Below are 26316 nucleotides of genomic sequence, written 5' to 3'. Positions count from 1 at the left end.
TCATACTGGCAGTCTATGACTAACATAAGCATCAGGTCTCATGTTTGCTGGGCTTAAACCCTCTAGGGATCCATGAAAAGTGTAATGAAACGTCCAATACTGACAAAATAGTTAAGAGTGACAGAATATTTCCTATTAACACGGTCATCCTCAGTGACTCAGACATCTTTCCAGACCCTGATAACTTCCCACACAACATAGCGTAACCATATGTCTTTATACTTTGCTTTGTTTATTTCAGCAGGACATTGGAAGACACTGTATCCGTTGTCACAGTGAATTGAGATATTACAACTCACACAACAGGGGACATTTCCAGTTATCCCAGTCACTCACTTTGGAACCATTAAATCTGAGCTGCGGTTTTGCTCGATACCGCAGCAATAGTTTTGTTTAGTGTAGACCAGCCAAATGTTTCCCACACTATTCTGTTACCGAAATCTTGTCTATGTTATATTGCACAATTTCATTTTGCAATTAAAGTGACAGCATATTATCTTGTGCAATTCTATACAGCTCAGGACATGGTCTAATTTGACTTGCAGAACCAGGTGAGTGACTGACAGCAGCTCTCTTCCAAGTGCTTCTTAAAAAAAATCAAGGCAGAGTGGTGCACCTCCCAATTTCAAGCAGACAAAGCGCGCCCTGTATGGTTTGGCATGTAAGACAGCCGGAAATCTGGCTTTGAGCAGGACAGACCACAGGAAGTGGTCAGCAGAGACAAAGAATAATTGATATCCTTTGCCAGTGGTTTTAGCCCAGACTGCTGCTGCTTTTCAAGTGAAATTCACTCACCATTCCAGGTGTGAATCAGTCCTTGATTAGATGGCTTAAGTGAAAATAGCAAGGCTCCAGTTCCACAGAAACAGGAATGAGAAACATGCTGTGTGGCTACTTTGTTTTTCCTATTAACTAATTAATTTTATCTGTCGTGACAGGAATGTCACAACGAGACTGGAACAGTTTCACTATGTGGAAAAAGTAGCCCTCTTTGTTTTTTCATGTTTACCTCTGCGTCATGCACATAACCACTATGAGTTATGTGTGTGTAGCACTTGCCACAAGTTTGTATATACACAAACCACATGTCTCCATGAAAAAAATAACAATTATAATAAACGATTCCGAGGCAGCTGTTACCTTGTCTGTAGTCTGGATCTGAGGAGGTCACTGAGGGGCTTTCACTCGATGAACTGTAATCACTGTGGTACCTCTGGTGGGTGTGGACTGGGTCTGCGGGAAGACAAAAGACCATCATCGCCATCTTTAAAAATCATAAAAAAGAAACCATGCAGTGGTATGAGAAAATATCTGTGAAATGAGGAAATGTACCAAACATAACCTTCATGCACATTAGAACAACTTCAAATGGTTACATGGACTTGTTTGCCGTTTGTTTGTGAGAGATGTTAAAGTGAAGCCGTTTGTCCTTCAGCATCACACGACACTGAACTTTTACAAGAAACTGTATCAGTTTTTATAAGACTTGGGCAACGTGAACTGACAAGCTACTGTTTTCTTTTGCAGGACTCGCTCCAAATCCTACTTAGACTGATGGCAACCCCAAACCATTAGACTGAGACACACAAAGCAGGTATTAGTCATGCTGTTGGTAAACACTCCTAATGAAAGACATATTTAACTACACTGAAAAGCAGCTTTAGCACAATTGTATGCAGGCATGCCTCCTGTCAGGTTGTAGAGCTTGTTGTTTGAGGGCGTTATCTTTTGTCTTGCTTGACTGACTGAACCACAGCAAGTACAGACAAGCTCACCACAATTATTTACTCTTCCCAAAGTGGTGCTTCATAAACTCAATAGTGAACTGAAACTCTGGTGCAAACAACATAAGCAATGCCCAAAACAGTCTGAAAAACTATGCTGACGTGCCATGTGTTTCTCTGCCTTGTACACGAAACTTGAAAGTCCTGCTCCTCAGTATCAGCTGCATAGCTTGAATTAATGGCATTCCCAAGTCATTGCTCAGGCACTTTAACTCAGAAATATTTCACAGCACAACATACTTCTCTTTGTAATGATGTATGTCTTCTGTAAACATCATTAGTAAAAAGCATCGCGGCCCAGCAGCAGCAGCAGCCCTAATGTTACTAAGAATGAGAACTGGTCAAACTGTTACCCAAAATAGTTTTCCCTCCTCTGCTGGTTAGTGACTCATGAGTTCCTTTGACACCGTGTCATCTGCGTTAAAAAGGTACACAGAGGAGCACAGTCTCTTCTATGTGTTTTACAGTGATTTACCATCTTTAGCTTTACCCACGCCAGCACAAAGACTTACATATTTACTAAAACATCCATATTGACACATACATGCACAGATGCCCACATGTGTGCACCGTGAAGCAGCAGTAAAGACCTGTTTATGATCTGATTAAAACCTGTCTGGAAAAAGAAAGAAGAAGCATTTGTGAATTTAAGTGTTTTTATGTGCTTCTTATTTTTGTATATAAAAGAGAAGGAAATACAAGAATTCACAGAGCAACGAAATTAATCTAAATGCAATTACATCTACTAATCAGTCTTCATTACAGAACTCCGCTGGAAGAAACTGCAGATGATTTTATTTAAAGTAATCCCAACAAATCTGGATGTGGAAAACTAACAGAAAAGACCACATTGCAAATTATGCAAATTTGTTGTAGGTCAAAGGTAATTTATGATGCTGTAGTTTGTACTTGTAAAAACTCTGCTAAAACACAAGTACCAAGCCTAAACTGTAATATATTGCAGTATAGGGGTATTATATCACATTGTATTATATTGCATATTGAGTGTAACACAACCACAAATGTAATTGTAATGTTATGAATATGGCTTTTTGAGTTTTTAGTCAAGCCATGAGTGTCTGATGTGGTTGTTTGGTTGGTCTCACTTAACCTGAGCGTGAATCAACATATTTAGAGAAATCCGAAGTAAATAAACCTGGGATCACCATTATATCATGACCTCAAAACACCCACAGCGGCTCAAACTAAAAGGGGGACAGAGAAATGGAGAAGGTCCCAGCTAATTAGATAGATTAACAGAGAGATCTTGCAGATAATGTGAATGTTTCACTAAATGACCGAGGGAGGGGGGGGGGCAGAGGGTGACTCATGTAAACATGTACGACATAGCTTCTTCTCAGTGCTCATCACTGTTCTTGTTTGTTTTCCAGGAAATATGATATTATAAAACAGATGAAGACAAGGGATTAGCAAAATAAATCGGTTGATTCTGTAAGTCCCTTCCTCTTCCGCCTTAAAGCAATACAGTCAGTTAAGTGACAACACATACAGTACATTCCAAAGAGACAGTAAGAGAAGAGGAGGATCTCAGCTGTCAGCATGTTTTTGCAGTAATTATATACAAAATACGATGCTTAACAAACAGAAACACTGAGTCCATTCCTAAACTTTATCCTACTCAGCTCTATCACGTCTCTCTCTCAGTATAGGAAATCACACACACTTGCTGGAAAGATAGTCTACACATTTTCAGTGGAAGAGCATCATCTCCAGGGAATGCGACCTGCAGTCATTTCTCCCCTCCCTGCACCTTATCTTCTCATTTCCTCTCCCTATGACCCTGTTTTACCCCCCGTCCCCCCTCTCCCTGATTCTTCGCAGGAACCGATACTGCACAAGTTTTCGGCCTTTTGGGGTGTTCAAGCTGAGAAGAGACACAAACTCAGACTATGAGGTTATTTAAAGTCTGGTGGTCCCGGGGGGGAGGAGGAACTCCCTTTAAAGTGTGGGCTAAAATGGCCAATAGCTTATAGAAACCCTCAAGCTTCCCGCAGGTTAACATGACTCAGAAGAAAAGAAAAACATGCAGTTTAGAGTTTGTGAAACTGCAATTTTAAGTGCACATAATGTAGTCAAAAATATAGTAATGAACAAATGTCTATTTATAAATTTCCACACTGCTTGTGAACCCTTATAGTGATTGTGTTAGACATTATTCATAATGTGAAGAGGAAATGAGTCGGGCAGTTGATTAAAATGGATCAGGGGCTTTTTATAAAAACCCTAGAAACACTCAATAATCTTTCCTGGTGCAGCCTTCGGAGTCAGTGAACCAAACAGTAATATAATTATGAAAATTTGGGGGTTTTACTTTTGTGTGACCCCCCCCCCCCCCCCCGGGGCAGCAGAGTTCTGTATTGTTGTCAAAGCTGGACCCACCCCAGCCCAGAGCCACATGACCTGCTGCCAAGCGCCGGAAAAGTCCAATAACGTTAGGAATTCCCTCATCCGCTACGCATGACTCCAATTACAGTCTGTAAGGAAAGTTTCTACTGATTGAAGCACCTTGGTACCAAGAAAAGGAAGGGGGGGGGCACTGGATGAGACATAGGGGACAAGGTAAAAACATGCCCATGCACACACAGGCATGCACATACTCGACTTTTAATTCATATTCATTCAATTGGACATATTTTGCAAACTCGCACACACACAAAAGACAGAGGAGCAGTTTGTAACTGGGTGAAACCTGAGAGCATTGACCACTGCTGCGCCATCACTTTCCTGTAGAAAAGAACAGAAAAAAGTAAGAGAAGAAGAAAGAAAAGGAGTTCTCTGCCAAGTAACACATCCACAAGGCCCCGCAAATGGTCTGTGCTCAATTAGGCCCCATTCATGCTATAGAAAATAGAGCTGGGACGGGAATACAAAAATATTTTGGCACAGCCACTCTGAGTCAGTTTTGATGGGAGTAAACATTCCTTCACGTCAGCATGGTGTCTCACATCAATCCTAATTTAACATTAATTAGAAGCTACTGAAACAAAAAATATATATATATATATATTCACACTCACACTCACACTCACACTCACACTCACACTCACACACACACACACACACACACACACCAATGGGCTGGACAATAAACGGGCTACCCAACATTGTAATGTTCTCTCTCTGACACAGCTGGAGGTGGAGAAGCTCGGCTCCTCTCTTCACACCATCATATGAAATAAAATAAAAAACCTAATGCCCCTGATTACAATCAGCTAAGGGCAAAGGGGAGGGAAGGAAAGGAAGGCAGGAGTTGCTGGGGATAAAAAGCCACAGTCGAGGAAAAGAATGCTTGGTTGGTGGCTCGGTCAGCATTAAAAATAGCTGCCAGAAAAGCAGGGAGGCTGGAGGTTGGAGGGAGCTACAGAGTGGGGAGTATGGAGGAACAGTGGGAGGAGGAAAAGGAAGAAGAGGTAGAAGACAGTGGTTTATTATATGAAACCATTCATCCCTCATGCTCCTCTGCTGTCCCCAAATGGCCAGCAGACGCATATAGCCACATGTGACTCATTGCATAAAACTAGCCTGCCTATGGAGACTTTACTAAGAACTCAATAAGCTCCCAAGGGAAACTTAAAGCTCTTGGAGCTGACTGCTGAGGTGTTAAACAATCGTGTTGTGTGTGCTCGGTCTAAGCATGTGATTTTTTGTTTTTTTTTCAGGCTGTAAATACCTTGGGTGTGTGTATGGTCAATAACTATATTTGCATGCATGAGTGTTTATATCTGTGTGTTTACAGCCACATGTAAAAAAATAAATAAAAGAGTGTGAGAGGGACTTTGCTTCATAGTAGCATGTGTGACAGCTAGCAGCAGGCTAGAATTAAGCTGGCCTGTAATTAGAATCAGCCATTTGGAAACCTCCTGTACCAGTGACTCATACATTCTGTCTAAACATTGCTGCCCAGCCACCACCAATGATACTTCATTCAAGCCAGCACCCAGCTCCCATCCCACATGGTAGTTACAGATGGACACACAACCTGCAACTAGCCCGGGTGTCTGTCTGCTCACGTCATCCTGCTCGCTGTCACATTTTCATCTCTCAGATCAGCCCAGCTGATGGCTCCCTGCAGTCTCTTCACCCACATTTATTGCATGATAAATTCATTTCACCACCCAGTTTGACATTTCCTATATATCTCAACAGCACAGCTGGGACCTCAAAATGTTTTACTGTAGATTTCATTCATTGTCTCAGTCACTCAGTCACAGCCAGGAACTTCTTGGGTGGGTTTTTCCAGTTTTGAACTGTGGGTGACCCAACAAATAACAAGCATATTCACCAACGTAGCAGCCCAAGCACTACATGTTCTGACAAAGCGCTGGCACCACACATTAGACAATAATGACACATGACCAAGCTCAGATGCGTCACGAAAATCCTGTTATCCTGCAATACTAATGACCTTGTTATTATTGCATGTAATCTGTTGCAATGATGAAAATTAGAAAGGAGGCAGAGATAAAAGATTTAAAAGAACCTGTAACTGCCAAAAAAGGCTGAGTGTGTTTTGTATTTTTTGCAGAGTGAGTCTGAGGTGAGCATCATTTCAGTTTGCTGGACACCCTGTACTGTTTGTGTGTGAACTGCATAGTTAACGGAACATTTTTGAGAAGTGATTCATGGTATTTAATCATGAGAATCACTTTTCAAAATTGTAAATTAAGTTCTCTGACATGTGAATGTGTGAAGATTATTCATGGTGAACTCCTCTCCAACTACCAGGATGAGCCAAAGAAATAGTTGAACAACTACAGAAACAACAGAAATAGTTGTGTAAAGAATGAAAAACCTTGACTGTCTTCCTTTTTCACCTCTGCACACCTGGCCAATCACAACATGAAGTGGGTGTGAATGGCAGATTCTTGATTTTCGAAAGGCATACTGGGGCCTTAGTGCCAAGTCCTACTCAAGAAAATGTTATACCAGTTTGACTGACATACTGTACTGGTGGCATGAGACATGCTTTGCAAATTTCACAAGGAATTTCTACAACATAAACACATAACACTTAACAGTCACCCCGAGGACTAAAAATCAAAACTTAAAAGCACATTTATGTGAGTCTTGGGGCTGAAAACAACTGTTCCTCTATACTGCACTTTTATGTTAAGAAAGTATACTCACCATCTACTGCTTGCCTTAACGCCTGAAGTTTCCTCTGTCTCTCCTTGATCCTGTCATAGGCACCAGGGAGGCCTGAGCCTACAGACAGGGCTGAGTGGTGATGAGGCTTCCTACTCTTCAGGCCACCAAACTCAGGGTAGCAAGAATCCCTCTCCCTGGATGCCCGCAAGGGCGATTTGCGCCTGCCTATAGAGTGGGTACTTAAGGCACTGCTGCCCCTTCGTGCATCCTCCAATGCCCCAAAACGAAGAGCCTCTGGATCAATACAAGCCAAGTCCACAGAGGAAGCCCAGGTCTTCCTGGCTTGACTAGGGCCCAGTTCCCCACTGTGGAAGGGTAAAGACCTCCGGTCCAGTTCCACTGGCCGGCCTTTTTGTTGTGGATGAAGAGGGTGCAGATAGGGATAGGAGTGCTGGTGGTGGAGTGAGGGGGGTTTGGGGTAAAGTTCTGTGGGGGATTCAGAGTTCTGGTGATAATCAGACAGGGAATACTGTAGGGCTGCCCCCTCATCCCCCTTCAACAGGCCCTGGATTGGCAGGGAACCCATAGAACGACTGAGGCCCCGGTTTAGGGATGTCTGCTCCTGAGTCCTGGCTCGATAGCGCTCCAGAACCCTGGGGGCGGCACTCCTCCCTGAGAACAAGAGAGAGCCAATGTTGTACTGAACCACAAGCAGAAGCTCACACTCAAAACTCTAAGTTTCAAAACACGGAATAACACACATAAAATCATTCAGCAGGTATTCAAAAGGAAAACACACTTGATTACAAACAGATATCCTTTCTTAGCATGTCAGTTTTTCATATTCTAATGCAAACAATATAAATGATCATCTGATATATACTTCATTCTCAGTGAATAACATCATTATTAACACTACACTCAATACAGAGGGTAGTATTTATGATGAGAGGAGGGATTAACAAGGATTCTGATTTGAATAGTACAATATACTTCATTACGCTTAAGTGGCTGTCCAGCCTGGCATCCATTTCTAACAGCATCAGCATGACACAGCAACTAAACATGGCACTGTCGACTTCCCCTCCTTTGCTCTGATACCCTGGCACGTGCAGCAGGCCTCTCTTAGCCCCTCCACTGAAAGATTCAATGCTGCTACAGTGAATGGGATGTCTCCTCAGATACTCCAATCAGTCAGTATCAGAGATATAGTATAAAATATATTATGAGGGACAAGCTGGACACTGTCCCCCTGCTGATTAAATAACATCTAACAGTTTTGTGCAGTACCACAGCTGCATGTTTATGAGAGCTTCCTTCTACTCTCATGGTCTGTTAAGAGAGTGTGTTAAAACCAAGTCCCTTGTTACAGAAAGTTTCTTACTTTTTAAATTCTAATTTTCATTTTTCAAATCCGGCCCCAACTGAATACTGCATGGTTATTCAACAGATTAGATGGCCACTGATTAGAATTAGAAGCAGCAATAGGAAGTGTCTGTTGTACAGCTCAAGGGGACAGCCATTAATGGCAAATAAAAGTAATTAATTTGCATAGCAAACCAACAAAAGCACAAGGAAAAGCAAATTATGAAAAATGGCATGCTGCGCTTGACCTTAAGGTGTACCTATTATATCTGCCTGTCTGATTTGTGCAGTAGCTAATTTTTCCCCTCCTTACTTAAAAACAAACAATAGAACATGCTGTGCCACAATAACGAATCATTTTTGGCAGCGGTATCATGCCCATCTATCACTGTGTCTTTCTTAAAACTGCATAATGAATGTTGCTTTCTTTGACTGTCCATAAATTTCAAGTTTGCCTTTCCAGACAAAGTTGTATATAAACTCTGCCAACGATGGCTCTTGTTTTCGAGACAAAGAGATAAACAGAAGGCAAACATGTGCATGAACAAGAGCAAAAACAAGACGAGGAGACGCAGAAATGAGAGAGCAGAAGAAGACGTTAAGTCCTGTAAAAACGCTGCATGTGGTGGTTTAATCTACAAAGCATATGCTCAGTCTTAACACATCAAAGACTGACAGACTGTCTTCCAGGAACTCAGGGAAGCACACAAGGGCTAGATTGAGTGAAAAAAATCTCAACAGGATGTCTTTTCCTTTTCAAAGAAGTCAATTGTTGCCACAAGTTTTTCAGCTACTACTAGTATGGTGCTGCTGTCATATGGACAGCAGTGAGGAACTGGTGACCAACATAAAAAAGAGACAATGACTGAGGTTCCTTAGCAGCAATTACAACTTGGAAAGACTGGAATACAGGAGGGAATGAACTGCTTCTTAAGAAGAAAGACGCTTAAGAACTGAGTAATACTCTTTGCATGTACTTTCCCTAGGGCTGGCTGGGGCTCAACCACGGAAACAAAGCACTGATACAAACAGCAGACCAGCAGCTTCACTGGTGACTCCAAAATATGCATCTGTAATCAATGCCATGCCATGCTTACATAATCGGGACGATAGCCATGTTTGCGCTCTGCTCTCATTTCCATGGCCTGGAAAAATGCTGGAGTTCTCTCAGAAACCACTGGGAAGATTTGGTCATATTTTCCTGAATTAAATCCGATTCAAGGTTGCAGTGCGTTGTTTCTCGTCTACTTTTAATTCTTTCCCACAAATGCAGAAAGCCAAGATGTAAGTGATGAATGGCTTGACAACCAGGGAAGGCATTTACATCCAATTCTCTCTAAATGAAAGTAACACAAATGTAAACAACTGCTAATATAAAAATAGTGCAACTAACCACACAATGTCAACAGCTCACAGCCTCAACTGGGAAGGAAGACTAGGTAATATTCTCTGTTGACCTAAATATTCTCAGAGTATTCTCAACATTATCCTAACAAAACCTGCTTATCTAGGGTCTGGTGATTTTTGCTGGTTCCGGACTATGACTTTGTGTCACTCACATGAAGATTACACAGAACATAGGTAAACAAAAGTTAGAAGTGTGGCCTGCTTTTTTTTGTTTTTTTACCCAATTTCAAGACTAATAGAAAGCAGACAGTTTATCACGAACTACTGGCAGGCATGAAATCTAAATCACTGTGTAAATAAATGACTTTCTACACCACTGGAAAGTTCCTTTGACAACACACCAAGCAAATACAGTTCTGGTTGCTGTGTGTTCAGTGTGTGTGTGTGTGTGTGTGTGTGTGTGTGTGTGTGTGTGTGTGTGTGTGTGTGTGTGTGTGTGTGTGTGTGTGTGTGTGTGTGTGTGTGTCAGTGGAGCTCATCTTACCTGAGGGCAAACCTTTGCCCCTCAGCCTCTCTCGAATCTCCTTACTCCGCTCCGGAAGAGACTCTCTATCAGTCAGCAGACCGTCCAGCTGAGAAAAAGACAACAAGGGTGGAAGTAAAAGAGAAAGAAAAACAAAGAGTGGGGGGTGAAAAAGGCAGGAGGAAGGAAGGAGGTTAGAGAGTCATCCATCATGAAATCATGTTCTGTCAGCATGAGCCTCATTATCTGTTGTGTAACCCACTGTGCTTTTTACAGAGCAGATAACAGTCTTTAACTAGCATAAAGCTTGAGGTGCAAGTTTCTGGAAGATGCTCAAATAAAAATACAGAAAAAGACAGGAAGGTTGTACTTGACCTGCATAAATAAACTGTGTACCTGGGAGAGGCTGCCCAGTACCAACCGGACCAGTTTTCTGATATAGGAGAAGGGAGGGTCACAGCTGGAGTTTCGGATGTGTTTGCTGCAGATGTCCAGCACCGTGCGCAGCGACATTCGACTCAATGTAACATCATCACACATGTTGAGAAGGAGGCTGTTTAGGTGTTCCCCCAACTTCATAGGCTGCATTGCAAAACAAAGTAACAGTTAACACACAATGTCAGGAGCAGCATGTGCTGTGAGGTGACAAGCTCTATTAGTGTCTCTGATCTGATATCAGTATTATCAGGTTAGCTTTCTTTTGTGTTCGGATAATGAGGCAGAGCTAAGCCTTGCCAACATGGCACAATCCCATCACCTACTTTAAATGCCCATCTAGCACATGTTTTAGATTAAAAGGCTAAGCCTTTATTATTTTTTCTGCAAGTGATGTTAGATACTTTGCTTTGTCTATCAAAAACAAAAACATGGAACAATTTATTATTTCACTCTCAGTGCAGATTTCTTGCATGCCCTTTGACGTCGCTTTGATATTTGATACCGAGGGTGGGGATGCAGATTTGAATCAGTATCACCACCACATAATAGTATCACCAAGATACTCCTCTTTTCCAGTCCAAAGAATTTGTATGCGATTTAATTTATTAATTTCTTCCTCATCCTCCCTATCCTGATCAAACAACACAAGAGGGAGGTGTGGGTGGAGGATACTAGTCCTCTACAGGTATCACACTACTGCTCAGTATTGCTCTGCATTATAAGCCCATTTCTGAGTGGTCCAATCAAATCTGAAATATTTGACTTAAATCCAACTAGCAACTATACCCTGCCCACATATTCTGTTTTACTTGGAAACACATCAAATTATGAAAGCTTTGAGCGGTCTAACTTCTGATTCCCTGTGACTAAGTATCTGAACAGCCTTCATGTCTTTTATGAAACTTGTCTTCATTGTTTGGATGCATCAGAAACAGTGTTTGTTACAAACTTTGCAGCTGCCATCAGCACTAATATAGCAACCACTTCATAGATGAGCGAGAGGACAGGATCAGAGTACATGGACCTGAAGTGGATTGTAAACGTGAGTGTGAGTAATGACGTTTCCAACCTAAGGGCGTTACTTTCTCACAAATGAGAACACACTGTGCGGATTGTGTTTTACACCTGGCTGCTTCTTATTGAGATATGAATGCATTGTGAACCCGACCGTCTCCAGAGGTCTTTGCAGATTCATACGCATACCAGAGTGCAAAGAGCTTGTGCCTTCCAGATCAGATATTCAGATACAGATCTCATTTTAAAAAACTGATTCCACTGATAAACATAGTGTCTGCTTTCAGAGTGGTTATAAGGCAATTGGGCTACAAATTAGGCATTAGGCTACGAACTGAAATATTGATTTCCTTTAAATGAACATTACCAATAAGCATTATAAATTATATTTTGCCATACACTAGCTCCTGCAAAAGCACTGTCCACTTTCTCATTATGCCAGTGTGAGTGGCAATGTTTGATTAAGTGTTGTTTGATGCTAAAAAAGTTATTTTTTATAGGAGATTCATTATAATGTGTCGATATTATAACCTCTATCCATTTGGAACAACGCATGGTACGCATGGTAAAGATTTACCTGACTTTGAGGGATCTCATAGTCCGCTCCCCAGAACAGAGTCATCCCCAAAGAGTACATGTGCATCTGTGAAAAAAACATCACTTGGTTACATTAGTTTCATTCCGTCTTTTATAAAAACAAACAGCAAGACAAGAGTAAGGCAATACTGAGCACATAGAAAGGTGAGGAATATAATATTCCTTATATAAAGTTCTTGAACCTTATTAAAATAAGTCAAACGTCCCTGTGTAAAAGAAAGAGCGTCAGACTAATGCTCAGTGTTAAAAGAAGAATTCATTCTTTTTTGGAAAAGAAAAAAAAAACAGGGGCTTTCAGCCTAAATCCAAAAACATTTTTCCATTTTCCTCTCCTTATTACTCTGTACTCATTACTTGGGAGAGAAATCACTTCCCCCGAATGTTGGGCTTGGTAGAGGAAAGAATAATTCAGGGATTGCCAAAGAATGCAACATAGCCGTCAAGGTCTTTTAGGAACAGATCTCAGAGTACAAATTTAAAGGCACACTCACACTTTCAGAAAATGTGGAAACTTAAAAGCAGCGCATTAAAAGCAACAATACCAGCCCATATGTTGAAAAAGTGAAAGGAAAATCGTGGCATTTGCAGCTGACGTATATTTACCCACAGTCTCTGATAATGAGAGAAACAGATTATACTTTCTACACTGAAATAACTCGGCTGGGGAGACGGGCCCAGGGCTGGAAAACTGACTCAGCACAAAACTGTGTTGAGGTCTGTGGGGCCGTGCCAGAAACAGGAATCCAGTCATGCAAGCTTTTAGCTCCTCTACCAGAGGGGCAGAGTTGAGTGGAGGGGGCGTGGTTCTGAGTGTATGTAAAAGAAGTCATATATTGCATTGCAGAAGATAATATTGTTGATCTTGTTCTGAATGTTGCAACTGCATGACTACCTCAGATCCGCAAACAATTAATATGCACTGGAGTCTCGTGCTGTTGGGTTACTCAAGCAAGAATGTGCTCTTGACAAACCATCACAACAACAGAGGGTTTCATTCAAAACATCTAATGACCAAATGTATTGGATGTTATAAGTGTTAAGTGCCACAACAGTTCACCACTGGAGCACAAAACCTGTTGAAATACAATATGTTAGTACTGGGAAGCTGCCAGAAGCAACAAAAATAGTAATTAGTTATTCCAGTACGTGTATTTTTACATGTTATTTGCCTCACCCTGGAAACTTTGAACACCAGGGGAGGCATTTACTGAGATAGAAATTAAATTAGCAGAAATATGCACCTGTGTGTTGGTCCTATTGTCTAACTGTAGCATGCAGCAATTCGTACAACTGTGGAAAACCTTTTCTATACCCAAATAAAACAAACAGTAAAAGAAATAAATGATAACAGCTTCATTAAATTACCCAGTGGGCAACAGTAATACACTGAGATTAGACCAAACATTCACGCATGAAATTTATGTGTCCTCAATAGAAAAATATCACCCATTTTTGCTGAAAATGTATGAGCATTAACAGAGGATGTGGGAAAAGGGGATAAAATTTACCCAAATGAAGCATTAGAAAACATACTCTTGACAGTTTGTACTGTTCTGTCACAAACATGGGTTATGTTTAGTTTATACCTTCTCTATGTCAGAGACTGAAGTCAAGGAGACCCCCTCCAGGACCTCTGGAGCTGTGAAGGCTCTCAAGTCCTGCTGGGTGACATACTCGTCTGTGAATGAGATGTTGCCAGAGGGCATGAGCAGGAGGGACCAGGGAGAGATGATGAAGCCCATGGCTGCAGGGTCTGGAGGCAGAAACAGACAATTCAGCCATTGGAGATATGATCAGGAACCAAAACAGGAAAACAAATACAACGACTTACTTGACTTCCATTATTTAAATTCTTAGCTATTACCACACATGCATGCACATGCATTGTTACAGTGAGGTATTGTGTTTTAAAGCTCAATACTAGCATCAAATTCTTCTAAGCATTTACAGCCTGAATGCAGCAACTGTAGACATATCCAACCACAGTGAATGTTTCTTGCTCAGGCTTTTGGCGTTTATGGAAATTCAAGATGATTGAAGTAAACAAAAACACATGTTGCTTTCTTAGCCTGCAAGAAAATAACTGTTGAGGCATGGAAGCAGAAAGGAATGGCTACACAGCGTAATTCTCCTTTCCTACGAAGCCGCAGCCAGCGCGATGGTTAGAGGACGTTTTAAAAATATACAAAGGAATGTTTGAGCAGCGCTGCAAAATTCTTTTCTTTGACTGATACTTCACTCTGAGAGGAGCACAGAGACGAACAGAGGAACTGGATTTGAGGCACCAAATATCTGCTTTCAAAAGCTGGAATTTATAAAGTAAATATAAGTTTCCTGTTTGAAACTCATGTGAGCATTTGGAGGTCTTACTCAAACGTAGACTGGGTTACTAGGTGTATCCCACGCAAAACTTCTGCTCTGGATAAGCAATAATAGAGCTGAGCAGAAGTGCATGACTCAGCCTGAGCAAATGAGTTTCTTGGTGGATAACAAATTAAACAACAGCTCCAATAAACTACAGATATACACCGAAACCATACAGGATGGGAACTGACAGTGCAATATGTGAAAGGTTGTCCTCTGTTTTCAAACTGTGCTGTGTACCATGCATTCAGTTTGCAAGCAAACAAGCCATTAGTAGATGGCCTCAGCTGAGTCCCAAACACAGGAGCAGACACAGGGATAAATAGTAGACAGAGAAACAGACAATTGTAGAAGACACTGGTTTCTATATGATCTTAAATAATATGTAGCTGGGATCATGAGGAGGAACTCCTCTAACAAATCAGAAATATTCACACATCACTTATTCAAACAAATCATTCTTAAACAAACATGGTTACTAACCGCTACCGTTTACCCACAGGGGAAAAAAATGTGCTAGTGGTTAAGTGTTTGACAATGTGACTCCATTCACAACGTTTGAAAAGAGCCTGAGAAGTCGTATTAAATTTAGCCAAGTCAATTGTACATTAGACCCCCTCCGTACATTAGGAAACATGCACTGTGACTTCAGCAGACAGAAAGAAACAAAATACAACTAAAGTATGACTTGACATTTCATGTTTTTATGCTTTTTAAAGTATAAACCAGCAAAAACATCAGCTTCTCCATTACTGTTCATAGCTGACCAGGACATCTAACAAAAATTGTCTAAGAAATCAAAAATGTTTAAATGGTTGCTGTTATTAATCCACTCTTGTGGTAAACATACTTCTTTACATAGCTCAGTGACTATATAATAGCTGGTTCCAACATCTGCTCTTCAAATTTTAGCTCCACTCAGTCAGCAGTCTAAAACTGTACACATGAGAGGCCACAATTTACTCAGTATAGCTAGACAACTATACACTGTAGGAAAAAGGGGGATGTGTTAACAATCACTGCAGCACAATGCCCCATGAAGATGAAATAATCTAAAGTACTCCAAATATCTAACCTTGCATCTTGTCCTTAACAAACTTTATCTCACAAGCCACAATGACTGAATTACAAAAGTGTTTTTTATTATTTACTTATGACAATCTTCTTGTCATAAATGTGGCCTCAGCGTAAAAGGAATATTTACACACCACACTGATAAGAGGGAATTCCTACAGCATGCCAGGTCTGCAATGAATTCAGTCTGCCACCTGAAAGTTGAGGTCAGTCTGGTTTATTCAGAAACACACAGCCAGATCTATTAAATGGAAATTCACACAACCAATGATGAACAGGTTAGATGACGCAGTTAAGGTCAATATAATCAGGTGCACTGGAGTTTCTTATGAGACTAGGCCCCACCCTAGCCCACATAGCGCTCTGCAGTGCCTGCTGACTCACATCCTGTCCAATGTCTCCAGAGTTAAACCTCCCTTAGTCACCCCGTTGTTGAAGTTTTCTTTGGTTACAAAGACACTGTCATGGGGACTTTATCTCTTCCTATCTTCAAGGACAACCCCAGACACACAAATGACTCACAAGAATAATGGATAAAAAAAAAAACTGCGCAGTCTACAATCCTACTAATGACGCTGAACCAGTTTGCAACAAACTGACAACTAAATGGCTGCACTGATTGAAAGTTTTGATTTTACTGACACCAACTTGAGAGTTGGATGTGATGGGATCTTTGAATTAAACTTAATTAAAAATCAATCTATAAACCAACAACATTAACAAATCGTCCCTTGAGAGAGACGGTATGCAATCCCATTAATTTGTCAATACAAAATGGCACCTGCAATTCATGAGGTCTGAACACCAGTCAATTGTTATTCAGGCAATTCATTAAAAAGAAAAAAGGAAAAAAAAGTGCTGACATATAATAAAGGAGAAGGCTGGGGGCACATAAGACAGTACTGTATGTAAGAAAGACAAATTAACATGAACTGTGTTTCGTTTGTATGTAAAATCATTTCTAGGAAACGTCTGTGCAGACTTGATCCCACATGTTCGTACCTTTGTGAAAGAGTTCTTGGAGGCTCTCTGCACTCTGGCTGAGCACTGCCCAGACCTCCTCCTCCTGGAGCGGACCTCCTCGAACCTCCAAGGCTTCTGCTAGAGACACATGCATCTTCCCTGTGCACACAGAGGACAGAGGACAACTGATTTACACCAGAAAATAAAAACACACAAATACATAAATAAGCTTAATGCATAATTTGAAGAAAATGGCGCATGCTTTCTTTCCTGTTATATGATAGGAACCTCTGGCACAAGGTCAAATCAGGCCAGAAAACACACAGAGTATCTGCACATCTGATCTCCTGTGCTATTCAGAGCAATATACACCTACATAGATTTTTTTTATTTAATTTCCCAAGCATGTCCCAAATTTTGATTACTTTGTCAGCAATCAAAATTCTCTGTTAAAACAACTGAAAATGAATGGATTTCCTATTTTAAACTAATTAAGGTGAGAATTATAATCCTACACCAAGTCTAATCCTGTAAGAATCTTTGCCACAACACACCACATCGCTATGATAACCCAAAGCATCGATGTATTTAACACTAGTTCTGATCAACATTTTGTGCTTTCTCCTGCCCTTGGCCATATCGTCTAAATGTAAGATGTCTTATCATCGTCTGCAGTTGAGGAGGAATGTAAGCACATGATGCGCACACACACACACACACACACACACACACACACCACACACACACACAACACACACACACACACACACACACACACACACACACACACACACACACACACACACACACAACCTTACTTAAGTTACATTCAACAAAGTGGCAATTTATTACTGTGAGACTCCACCAGCTTCTGAGAGTTAAGACAGCAGCTTCCAACTGGTGGACACTAATCTAGAAAAGCACAACGCCACTTTTTTGGATGTGATCTTAAAGCTGCTTGCTGCTGCACACATGAGTAATAACATCACACTTCTGTTTAGTGATTACATGTCATAAAACTATAACTGGGTCAAGCTCAAGAGCTTTTGGTGTAGCATATATGTAAACATATACACAAATATCACACAACAGTACATCTACAGTACTTGACATGAATTTAGATTACACACGCCATAGCATGCTATGCCGAAGGGATGAACTCATGTTAGCCACAGGCTGGCTGTCTTACGTGACTTGATTTGATTATAATTTTCATGCTTTAATACGAAGTCACATAAGTGAGGAGTCTGTTTTTAGGTTTTGTTATCTTTTCTCAGCTGTAACTGTCTATAAACCAAAGAAGTAGTCCAAATTTAACAAGGATTTGTGGGTTTTAAATGTCCCACAACAACTGAGAGTCCACTTTATGGGACCCTGAATGAAATGACACATGTTCAGTTCATTTCTCATCTATTACTGTTTCTCTCGAAATGCCAGCTCCTGTGCTGCAGTGTCAATGGTGTCTCATCTCCTCAATCCAGCCATGATATGCAAATGTGAGCACAACAGGAAGCTCCGGTTTCTATTATTACTATTTCTAACTGAGCAGGAAGTATAACAAGTGCTTAAGGTACACAGCACCTGCATACAATAGCTGCAAGGGATAGAAGTGTGGGTGATAGGGCGGCTGCGAAAGAGTACTCTATTCATCTGTTGGTGCAGAGAAAAGCTTTAGGGTGAAGGCTGCTTCAGCTTTGCACGAGATAATAAATATTTTTTTGTCAAAAGTTACTTGCATTGATTTAAGGTGTAAACATGGCACAAAACTCATCTTTTATAGCACTGCCATAGCTTTGGTTTCAATTCACTTTCAACTGTCAACCACAACCCAGAATCAGAAATACTTTATTAATCCCCTGTGGGATTTGTTATGTTGCAGTGCTCCATTCCACACATACAAATATAATTGAAAAGAAACCCAACAAGCCAATTAACATTTAGCAAGAGTAGAAGAGTGTGAAGTATCTTCTATTTATTTCATATTTCACAATAGTCCACTGAGCAGATGGACATTTCAGGATTAAAGATTCACAGGTTTTATTTGTCACATGCTCACACAATATCTGCAGTGGAATGTCCGTTAGCAGACTCTGAGGATGTGGCTTAAGGCTTAAGTGTGCAATAAAAAAATAGAAGTGTAGATTGCTCTGATGTGTAGGTAGGTGATGCAATTTTTCCAGTGTACAAAAATGTAAAATGTATATATGTCACAGTTGTAAATCAAACTATACAATGACATTCTGCACACCCTCCAGTGCACATATGTAAATATTCCAGGAAATGCAAAAGATTTTGGAAGGACAATGTACTCGACACGGCTGAGGATGTAGAGAAGTCTATTGAAGTCGTATGTAACTTGTGCCAAAATAGTGGGGAATAAAGAAGCAAATAGAACCAATAAAATAAAAGAAAACAAGCGCAGGCTTCAGAGGGGTGGTCACGACAGCATAGAACTCGATTATCACTTCCCTTGAGAAGAAGCTAAGATTGATAGTCCTAGAGGGTGTAATACAACAGTTGAAGACTTATCTGTCTGCTCTAGACTGTGGCTAAAGACCAAAAAAAACAAGTTATTCAAATTCACCTTTTGTTGTGGTTTCACTGCCTGACCAGATCTGATTTTGCAGCATATCTAATAAAATCCATGAAATGCTCTCAGAAACTGCCTGAGTCTCTTCAGAAATAATCTTTTCTTACTGGAGAATTATGTATGATAGCACTGTTGTGTACAATAATGCTTGAACCCTTCTGATAGTGAATGCCTCAAACTTTTGTGTGTAGCGACCACATTTCCCAATACTTTACAGTGTTTTTGAAAGACTAATGAAAAATACGTTTCCCCTCTGATTCCTTGACTGAAAACAAATCCATATTTTCAACGCTGACAGCTTTTCTGATGTTTTGAACTTTCGCAGTCTATTTTTCACTTTTTTCCCCACGAAGTTGAGCAAACCCACATTAAATACAGCACAGAGCATGTTTGTACTCGCCAGATCACAGCTCTAACTCAGGATTTTATAAATCAAAGACTTTTGGCCCATGACACAAAAACAAAGCAAATAAGAACACTTGCAAACAGGAAATGAGGCGTAACTTCTATGGAAGATCAACCAAACATCAGTCATGGGATGATTACCAGAGCACATGAGACCACATTTGATCATAATTCATTTTTTATAGTACAACTGTCCTTAAAAAGCCTTAAAACAATATTTTAAAAGCACATTTTTTTCAACTTTTTTCAATGTATAACCAAATCACAAAGTTTGATACCTTATAGCTTAGCATGTGTACAAATTTGTTTAAGAGACAAAAAGCTTGGAGCTTAACAGCACCAATATACCCAAGCCTAATGTGTCAGATGAGATTTAGCTGTGTCCTGTGTGCTGTACTGAGGTTTTGCTAACAGCAATGCACCTGTGGGTTTGACTCATGGGTGTGGATCACGCCTGAGGCCTCATCTGGCTGTACTGTTGATACGTTTTTTCATTTATTCACAGAAGTTCAAATTTCACTGTTGATATTACAGGAAGAAACAAACACTAAAGGTGCCTGTATACTGAAAAAGAAGCACTTGTCGGATGGTCAGACAATGTTTGAAGTACACATCTCTGACACTGGAATTGAGGAGGTGCTGGGCCTACATTTGTAAACCGACAATTGGACTAATACAGTGATTGACCGCGTTAGGGTTACCGCGTGTACCACTGAAGTCAGTGGGATATATCATCTAGGAAGCATAACTCTCTGTATCTAATTTTGTGACAATCCATCCAATAGTTGTTGGATATTCCACTGGTTAAGAGAAGTGAAGTTGACCTGCTGGTAGCGGAGCATGGAAATCTCTGAGGTCCATGAATGTCATTGCACAAAATTTCATGACAATCCATCTAATAGCTATTGAGATATTTCAGTCTGGACCACACTGACCTATAGATTGACACTGCCGGCACTAAAGCCATGCTTCTTAGCGAGCGTGGCTATGAAGCCCCAAAGTTGACTCAACATATCAAAAAGAGGCTGTTCTGTTGTGTTTGCATTATGAGCTAAATCTTAATCTGTTTACTTATCCATAAACTCCTAGAATGAGCTGGGTCAGCTGCATGATTAGTGTTAGAGAAATTTAACAGAAACTTATATGTGAAACACCATCCTTTCTATGAATCGGACTTTGTGGAAGAGAGTTAATGAGTAAGCATGTCACAGTCCTGATTGTTTATGCAGGAATGCAGGTTAGCCATTCTAGTCAATGGGAGGCGTGAAGTGTGAGGCAAAGTGGGTTACTACCCATCTTGCTCATTACCCATGAGAATGAGGGAAAGCGGGTGCTGTGAAGACTGATTGTTTTGTGGCCCTTGTTATTTTAACAGAGACCTACAGTGGAATGTTTTTTATCCACACTGAGGCTGCAGTGCAGGCCAGCTCCTCTCTCATTGGACTGTGGTCCTACTCATTATTGAGGGGGCTTAGGAGGCAGCGGCCCAAAACAGCGAGAGCAGACAGCCTTCACCACTTCAGCGCCTCATTCTCTTTCCCCTTTTCAAACACTGGGGATGTTTGTTCCCAGGTACTCCCATGTATCCCATACTGTATCTAGAAAGAAAACCTAAACAAGGTTAAGTCTGCTGCTGGTGCTGCTAAGTGGTGGCCACAGTCACAAGGATTTAAAAGAAAATAATCCTGGAAACGTGATAGCGTTCTTTACTCTGCAGAAGCTTTTTCTTTCCTCCCACCTTCCTGTCTGTGACACAGCTACAACCCATGAAATGGATTTGAAAACAATCACCTGAAAAATTGCACTCCAGCAGAGTGACCCATACCAAAGAGGTAAAAAACCTTTGGTTTCTGCTGCTTTCTTTCAAAGCTCATCCCCTCTACATTTGCCAGGAACAAAAAGCTCAGCAAAAGATGCCCATCTTTCACTCCAAAACTTTTTCTTTTATCCTAAGTCCTTTGAAAACCTGAATAGCTGCACTTTCGAAGCAATCATCCGTAAAAACACCAGATTCCACTTCTATTTCCAAAAGCATAACTCATAACATAAGATATGAGAAGGAATTTGTTCATATCCTCCAAACATCAGAACTGTGGTCTCAGCTGGCAAACACATTTGGAACAGAAGCCGGTGAGAAGACAAACGCTATGCCAACATTGAGGTGAAAATCTTCCTGAAGTCATTGGTGCCAGGAAAATTCAACAACAAACTCTGAGTGAACCTCTTTTCCCAGAATAAAATAAATAAAAGCGAAATAAAAAGGGAAAACCCAGTGGCTGGTTTTCATTAATTGTACCCTTCTTACAACTGAGGCAATTTGCCGACATGCTTCTCCAGATTATCTTACAATGACTAAACGCAGAGCTTTCAATGGATGCAACACTGGCGATTACATCACTGAACCTGGTACCTTCCAGTTATGGATTGGCTCTGTCTAACTAACCAGTAAGCCACTCTCTGGATGCTGGTGTTTTGTTTTTCAGCAGTGCCAGGGTCAGGACCAGCCAGAGAAGAGAGCCATGACTATTCCATGATTATCAGCCCAGCTCTGGACCAACAGCCCTCACTTCTCATTTTGGTCTCGACCTCATCCGCTCCATTTCTGTTAATCACAGGGTTGCTATGAGTACCGTGACATGCAGAGCATGGTTTTGCAAAAAAAAAAAAAAAAAAAAAAAACTCACTCCAACCCCCCCACCCCCACCCCCCCTTTCCCAACACACAAACCCAACCCACTGCCTATTTTTCCTATGATGATGCTTGCACCATCTCCATCATAGCCACTTTTGATGGGAATGTTAATCCTGCTCAATCACACAGCCTCACCACTTTCTTCTTTGGTCTTGAATGACACAAATTCAAAACCCTCATGACCTTTGACTTTAAGTTAACTTTACTACTTTTCTATGGTAATGAAGGGGGAGGGGGTTCAAGCTGAATTCTTACAACCCCCCCCCATAAAACATTCAGCCTGTACTGACACTTTATGCCTCTAAAGGGCTGTGTGCATGTTGGTCAGCATTACACAAATAGTGCAGGTGGATGAACTTGAAAGCAATTAGCTGGCTAGACACCCTGTTATTTTTGCAGTGGCGTCTCCTCCTAAACTTTAAACCTTACAGTTACTGGGGTGGTCAAAGATGCCCTATGCCAGATGTATTGGTGTTACGTTAATACAACATATAGCAGTACTTCCAGGTCGAGACACATTAACTATCGACAGACCGTGTACTAGCCCAAAAGTAGCTAGCTCACAGCCGTGTAAAGTTTTTTTTCTTTTAGATAAAAGAAGATCCGGCGTTTTAGCCTCGACACAACCGTCTCGATTCCTCCGTTTTCCCGGGGAGAGTTGCTGACAACGGTTACGCTAAAGTTAGCTACAACACAGTTAAGTTTATTTACATCACTTTTTTGAGTAGTTATTACGAAACTTACCAGGCAAGAGGAGCTACAAAATCACTTGAGAGGGAAATGTTCGTACTCCGACGAGGCTATGGGTGCGCACACAAACGGGACCAGACGCCATCCCATCCACAAAGCAACATCTTGGATAGTACACGGCGAGCCCGGCAGGCAACAGGTTTACCTTTCCACGGCGGATTCGGCTATGGAAATCCACTACACTGCAGGTATTGTTCTCCAAGCCGCCACAATTACAACAAATATAAATAAATAAACAAATCTCCTCTTCGGAAACTGCCTAGAAGTCGTGTTTGGTGGCCACTACACAGCATTAAACTCTCCTCAAGCGCAGCCAAGTTACCATTACTGCTGAGGAGCGGAATAACCCCTCCCTTTGCCCAGCTAGCGTGGGCTGACTGGGAGTAACCAGACACCTTACTATGGCTGTCCATTGGCTCTCTGCTTGGGGACTGTCATTTAGCCGTTTCTATAGTAACACACACAACGGAGAGTAAAATGTACAGCTTGGTTTATGGATGGCGAATCTGGTTTATTAAATGTTTTCTATATAACTCTGAATATATAGAGAGCTGAGGCACAGATGTGGGTTGTAAATTGAACCAAATTCACAACTCTGCAGACAACTTATATTCCTCTGAATGATGTACAAATGATTACATTCAGTTATGTAATTCAACAGCCTATTATTGAAAAGCTGATAATAACTACTTCAAAGCAGATATTCAATGCTCCCAAAACTGATGTGATGTCTTCTACACTCTGGGACTGTGTAGATGAGCTGAAACCTTTCCAAAAAAGGACAAAAAAAAAATCAAGCTTTAGCTATATTTCTTTGTTTCCCACAACATCAAAGTTGTCTGATCTAAGCTGTCAGGAAGCAATTCACTGTTGAGTACTTCCTTCCTATGGTGTACTTCAAAGGACCCTCATTCATGGTCTGTCTTGTGCCATCTAGTGGATCTTAGTCATCAGCACATACTGCTTTGGAAATGGTGGCTGTGGTAAAAGGGCTATCTCTGCCTGCCGGTGCCTGTCAGTGCTGAAAAGCATGATTATTATCCACAGCCATGGGCTGAAATGATAAGACTCGATTACTTGATTAACACTGGTTTTCTCTTTAGATGGAGAGAGCTGATAGTCATGTTCCTCAACATTTCAGAGGCTGATGCCGTTTCATAAAATGTCACATGTATAGTGTTGTGTAAGGACACAACATTTAGGATGTAATATTGTAATTTTGGGTTTATATTTCTGAATGCAATATGTTAGCCATTTCTTGCAACAATTATACTATTCTGGCCAATGTAACCTTCAGATCCTACATGTAGTAGCAGGAATTGTGCAGTCAGACACATGCCAGAATCATACCCATACCAGTTTGTTCATCCTAAATCTATTCATAGGACATCTTAGTAAGCAATATTCTTTTTACAAGGTCAGTAAAGGTGAGGTTTGGAAGTGAGCTATATGAGGAACTTGGGGTGGAGAACGGTACCCACCAGGAGGCTCATATCATCCCTTTCCTTTTTAAATTATTAGTTAATGGAATATTTAGTGCAGTGGGAAAAGAATATGGTCTTTCATTGTTTGCAGACAATTGGGCCACCTGGAATTGAGGGAGGAACCTCTCCTAGTTTCTCAACCAAATTCAAAGAGCTCTGGATAAGGTGATTGAGTGGCTCAGTGACTGGGGCTTCAAAATTTCTATAGACAAAGCAAAATACTGTTAATATTAATTATAACCTAATTAATTTTAATAATATTATTTGGATATAAGAAGAAAGAAAGAAAGAAAGAGAAAAAATTTGAATCTGCAAATATATGGTCAGACTCTTTAAAAATTTAAAAACTTGAAGTTTCTCAGAATGTGGTTAGATGAAAGAAAGGCGTGGGAAGTGCGCATAGGGAAGGATTTACTAAAGTGTGAAAAAATAATGAATGTTCTTGTGTGGCAGGTTCTGACTGGGGGGCTAACATAGGTATTGTGGGTATTTCACACCTATTTCGATTCTTAAATGAAAGGACACGGTGAAACATTTTCAACAAAATGCCCGCTAGATCAACATTGGGAATTTTTCAGAAAGGCCAAAGCAAAGCCAAAATTGACAGAGGAGGAAATTGGTATTATTATTATTAATGTGCTCCCTCCAGTGCGTTGGTCAGTTGAACCATCATGGCTGTGAGGGAAATTTCCTTCTTTGGGCCTAGTTTCTATCCTTAAGTCTCTTAGGCAGTGGCTCCACACAGGTCACACTAACATGTCACTCACTATAAACAACAGTTCATTGTCTGTTTCTAGGATAACTCTGACGGTACTGATAAAGTAGATAGCCATAACAAACAGACAGTGTCTCTGGATTACTATCTGTTGCCTGCTTACGCTCTTTGTGGAACTAGAGTAATTTCTCTCTAACATAGTAGCTACTACAACGCGCAGGGAATCGGGAAAACTCATAAAACCTACCCTCATAGAAAAGTTTCTATTAGAAATACAATTGGATGAGTGTAGGTCCTTCCCTGTGTATGTGAGCTATCCTAAACTTTTCCCATCAGCCATAGTAAGTGTGGTAGATCTACTGTTATTAAAGTGGTTCATGTTTAAGGAATTTTACTACAGTTTTTTGCGCTGGTGGCAGCCCGAAAAATGTTATTTATGTCTGATAAACTGCTGCCAAAATGACCTGTTAACGCTGTCTCCTTTGACTCTATAGCCTTTAATCTCCGTCTATCACCTGAGGCAGAGAGGCCCCATATGGAGACTGATAGGGGTAACAAGTAATGTCTCATAAAGTGTAACAAAGGGGTTCTGAATTTGGGATTTCTTCTTCCGTCTATTTCTGTCAGAGCTGTCCTTAATACCTCCTCATCAGTGCTGGTCTGAGCCCCAAGGGCAATTTGCAGTCAAGACTTGAAAGAGTGGATCTGCCTGCTCTGACAGTCTCGGAAATGTGGGGCACCTGGTACTGTAGGATGGAGGCATGTGGTTTGCTGACTGGTGAGTTTAGCCTTTGGGTCCAGCTGGAGAGCATTAAAAACTTTCCTGAAGCTCTTTTCTTTTCACTGCTTTGAAACGGTTAAAAAAAGCTTGCCACATCTGGTAATTAAGTGTCAGTGTACACATATTATGATAAAGCTCATGTGAGCATATATTCAAATCCCCCAAGCTTCTCTCAGGCCTGTAGGCCTAAATCATCCAAATCTGTCCAATCTAATAAACAGATTGATTGATAATGTCTTGTCCAAGCAGGCATTCCCCCTCCCTCGAGGCTTGTTTGGTGAGCTGACCTTACTGTTTTACCAGTTTTTCAAGTGGCTTTTCT

At 40.9% G+C, this 26316-nt stretch overlaps 1 protein-coding gene across 1 annotated transcript in view; it reads right to left on the bottom strand.

Annotated features, from left to right (window-relative positions):
• The window catches only part of ptpn13 (protein tyrosine phosphatase, non-receptor type 13), a 44098-nt gene extending 20926 nt beyond the window's left edge, over nucleotides 1-23172 (bottom strand). The window contains exons 1-8 of the mRNA XM_022762841.1: nucleotides 23009-23172; nucleotides 16618-16737; nucleotides 13764-13930; nucleotides 12158-12223; nucleotides 10525-10710; nucleotides 10150-10237; nucleotides 6933-7565; nucleotides 1141-1233 (exon numbers count right to left, since the gene is read on the bottom strand). Coding sequence (XP_022618562.1) covers nucleotides 1141-1233; nucleotides 6933-7565; nucleotides 10150-10237; nucleotides 10525-10710; nucleotides 12158-12223; nucleotides 13764-13930; nucleotides 16618-16732 — 1348 coding nt within the window. The 5' untranslated portion in view covers nucleotides 16733-16737; nucleotides 23009-23172. The remainder of the gene's footprint in view (nucleotides 1-1140; nucleotides 1234-6932; nucleotides 7566-10149; nucleotides 10238-10524; nucleotides 10711-12157; nucleotides 12224-13763; nucleotides 13931-16617; nucleotides 16738-23008) is intronic.
• Between the last annotated feature and the right edge of the window lie 3144 nt (nucleotides 23173-26316).

This window comes from Seriola dumerili, unplaced genomic scaffold (assembly GCF_002260705.1).
Source record: "Seriola dumerili isolate Sdu_G_001 unplaced genomic scaffold, Sdu_1.0 BDQW01000450.1, whole genome shotgun sequence".
Taxonomy (NCBI): Eukaryota; Metazoa; Chordata; class Actinopteri; order Carangiformes; family Carangidae; genus Seriola; species Seriola dumerili.
The sequence above is the reverse complement of the archived record's forward strand: the minus strand, read 5'-3'. Positions and strand labels throughout refer to the sequence as shown.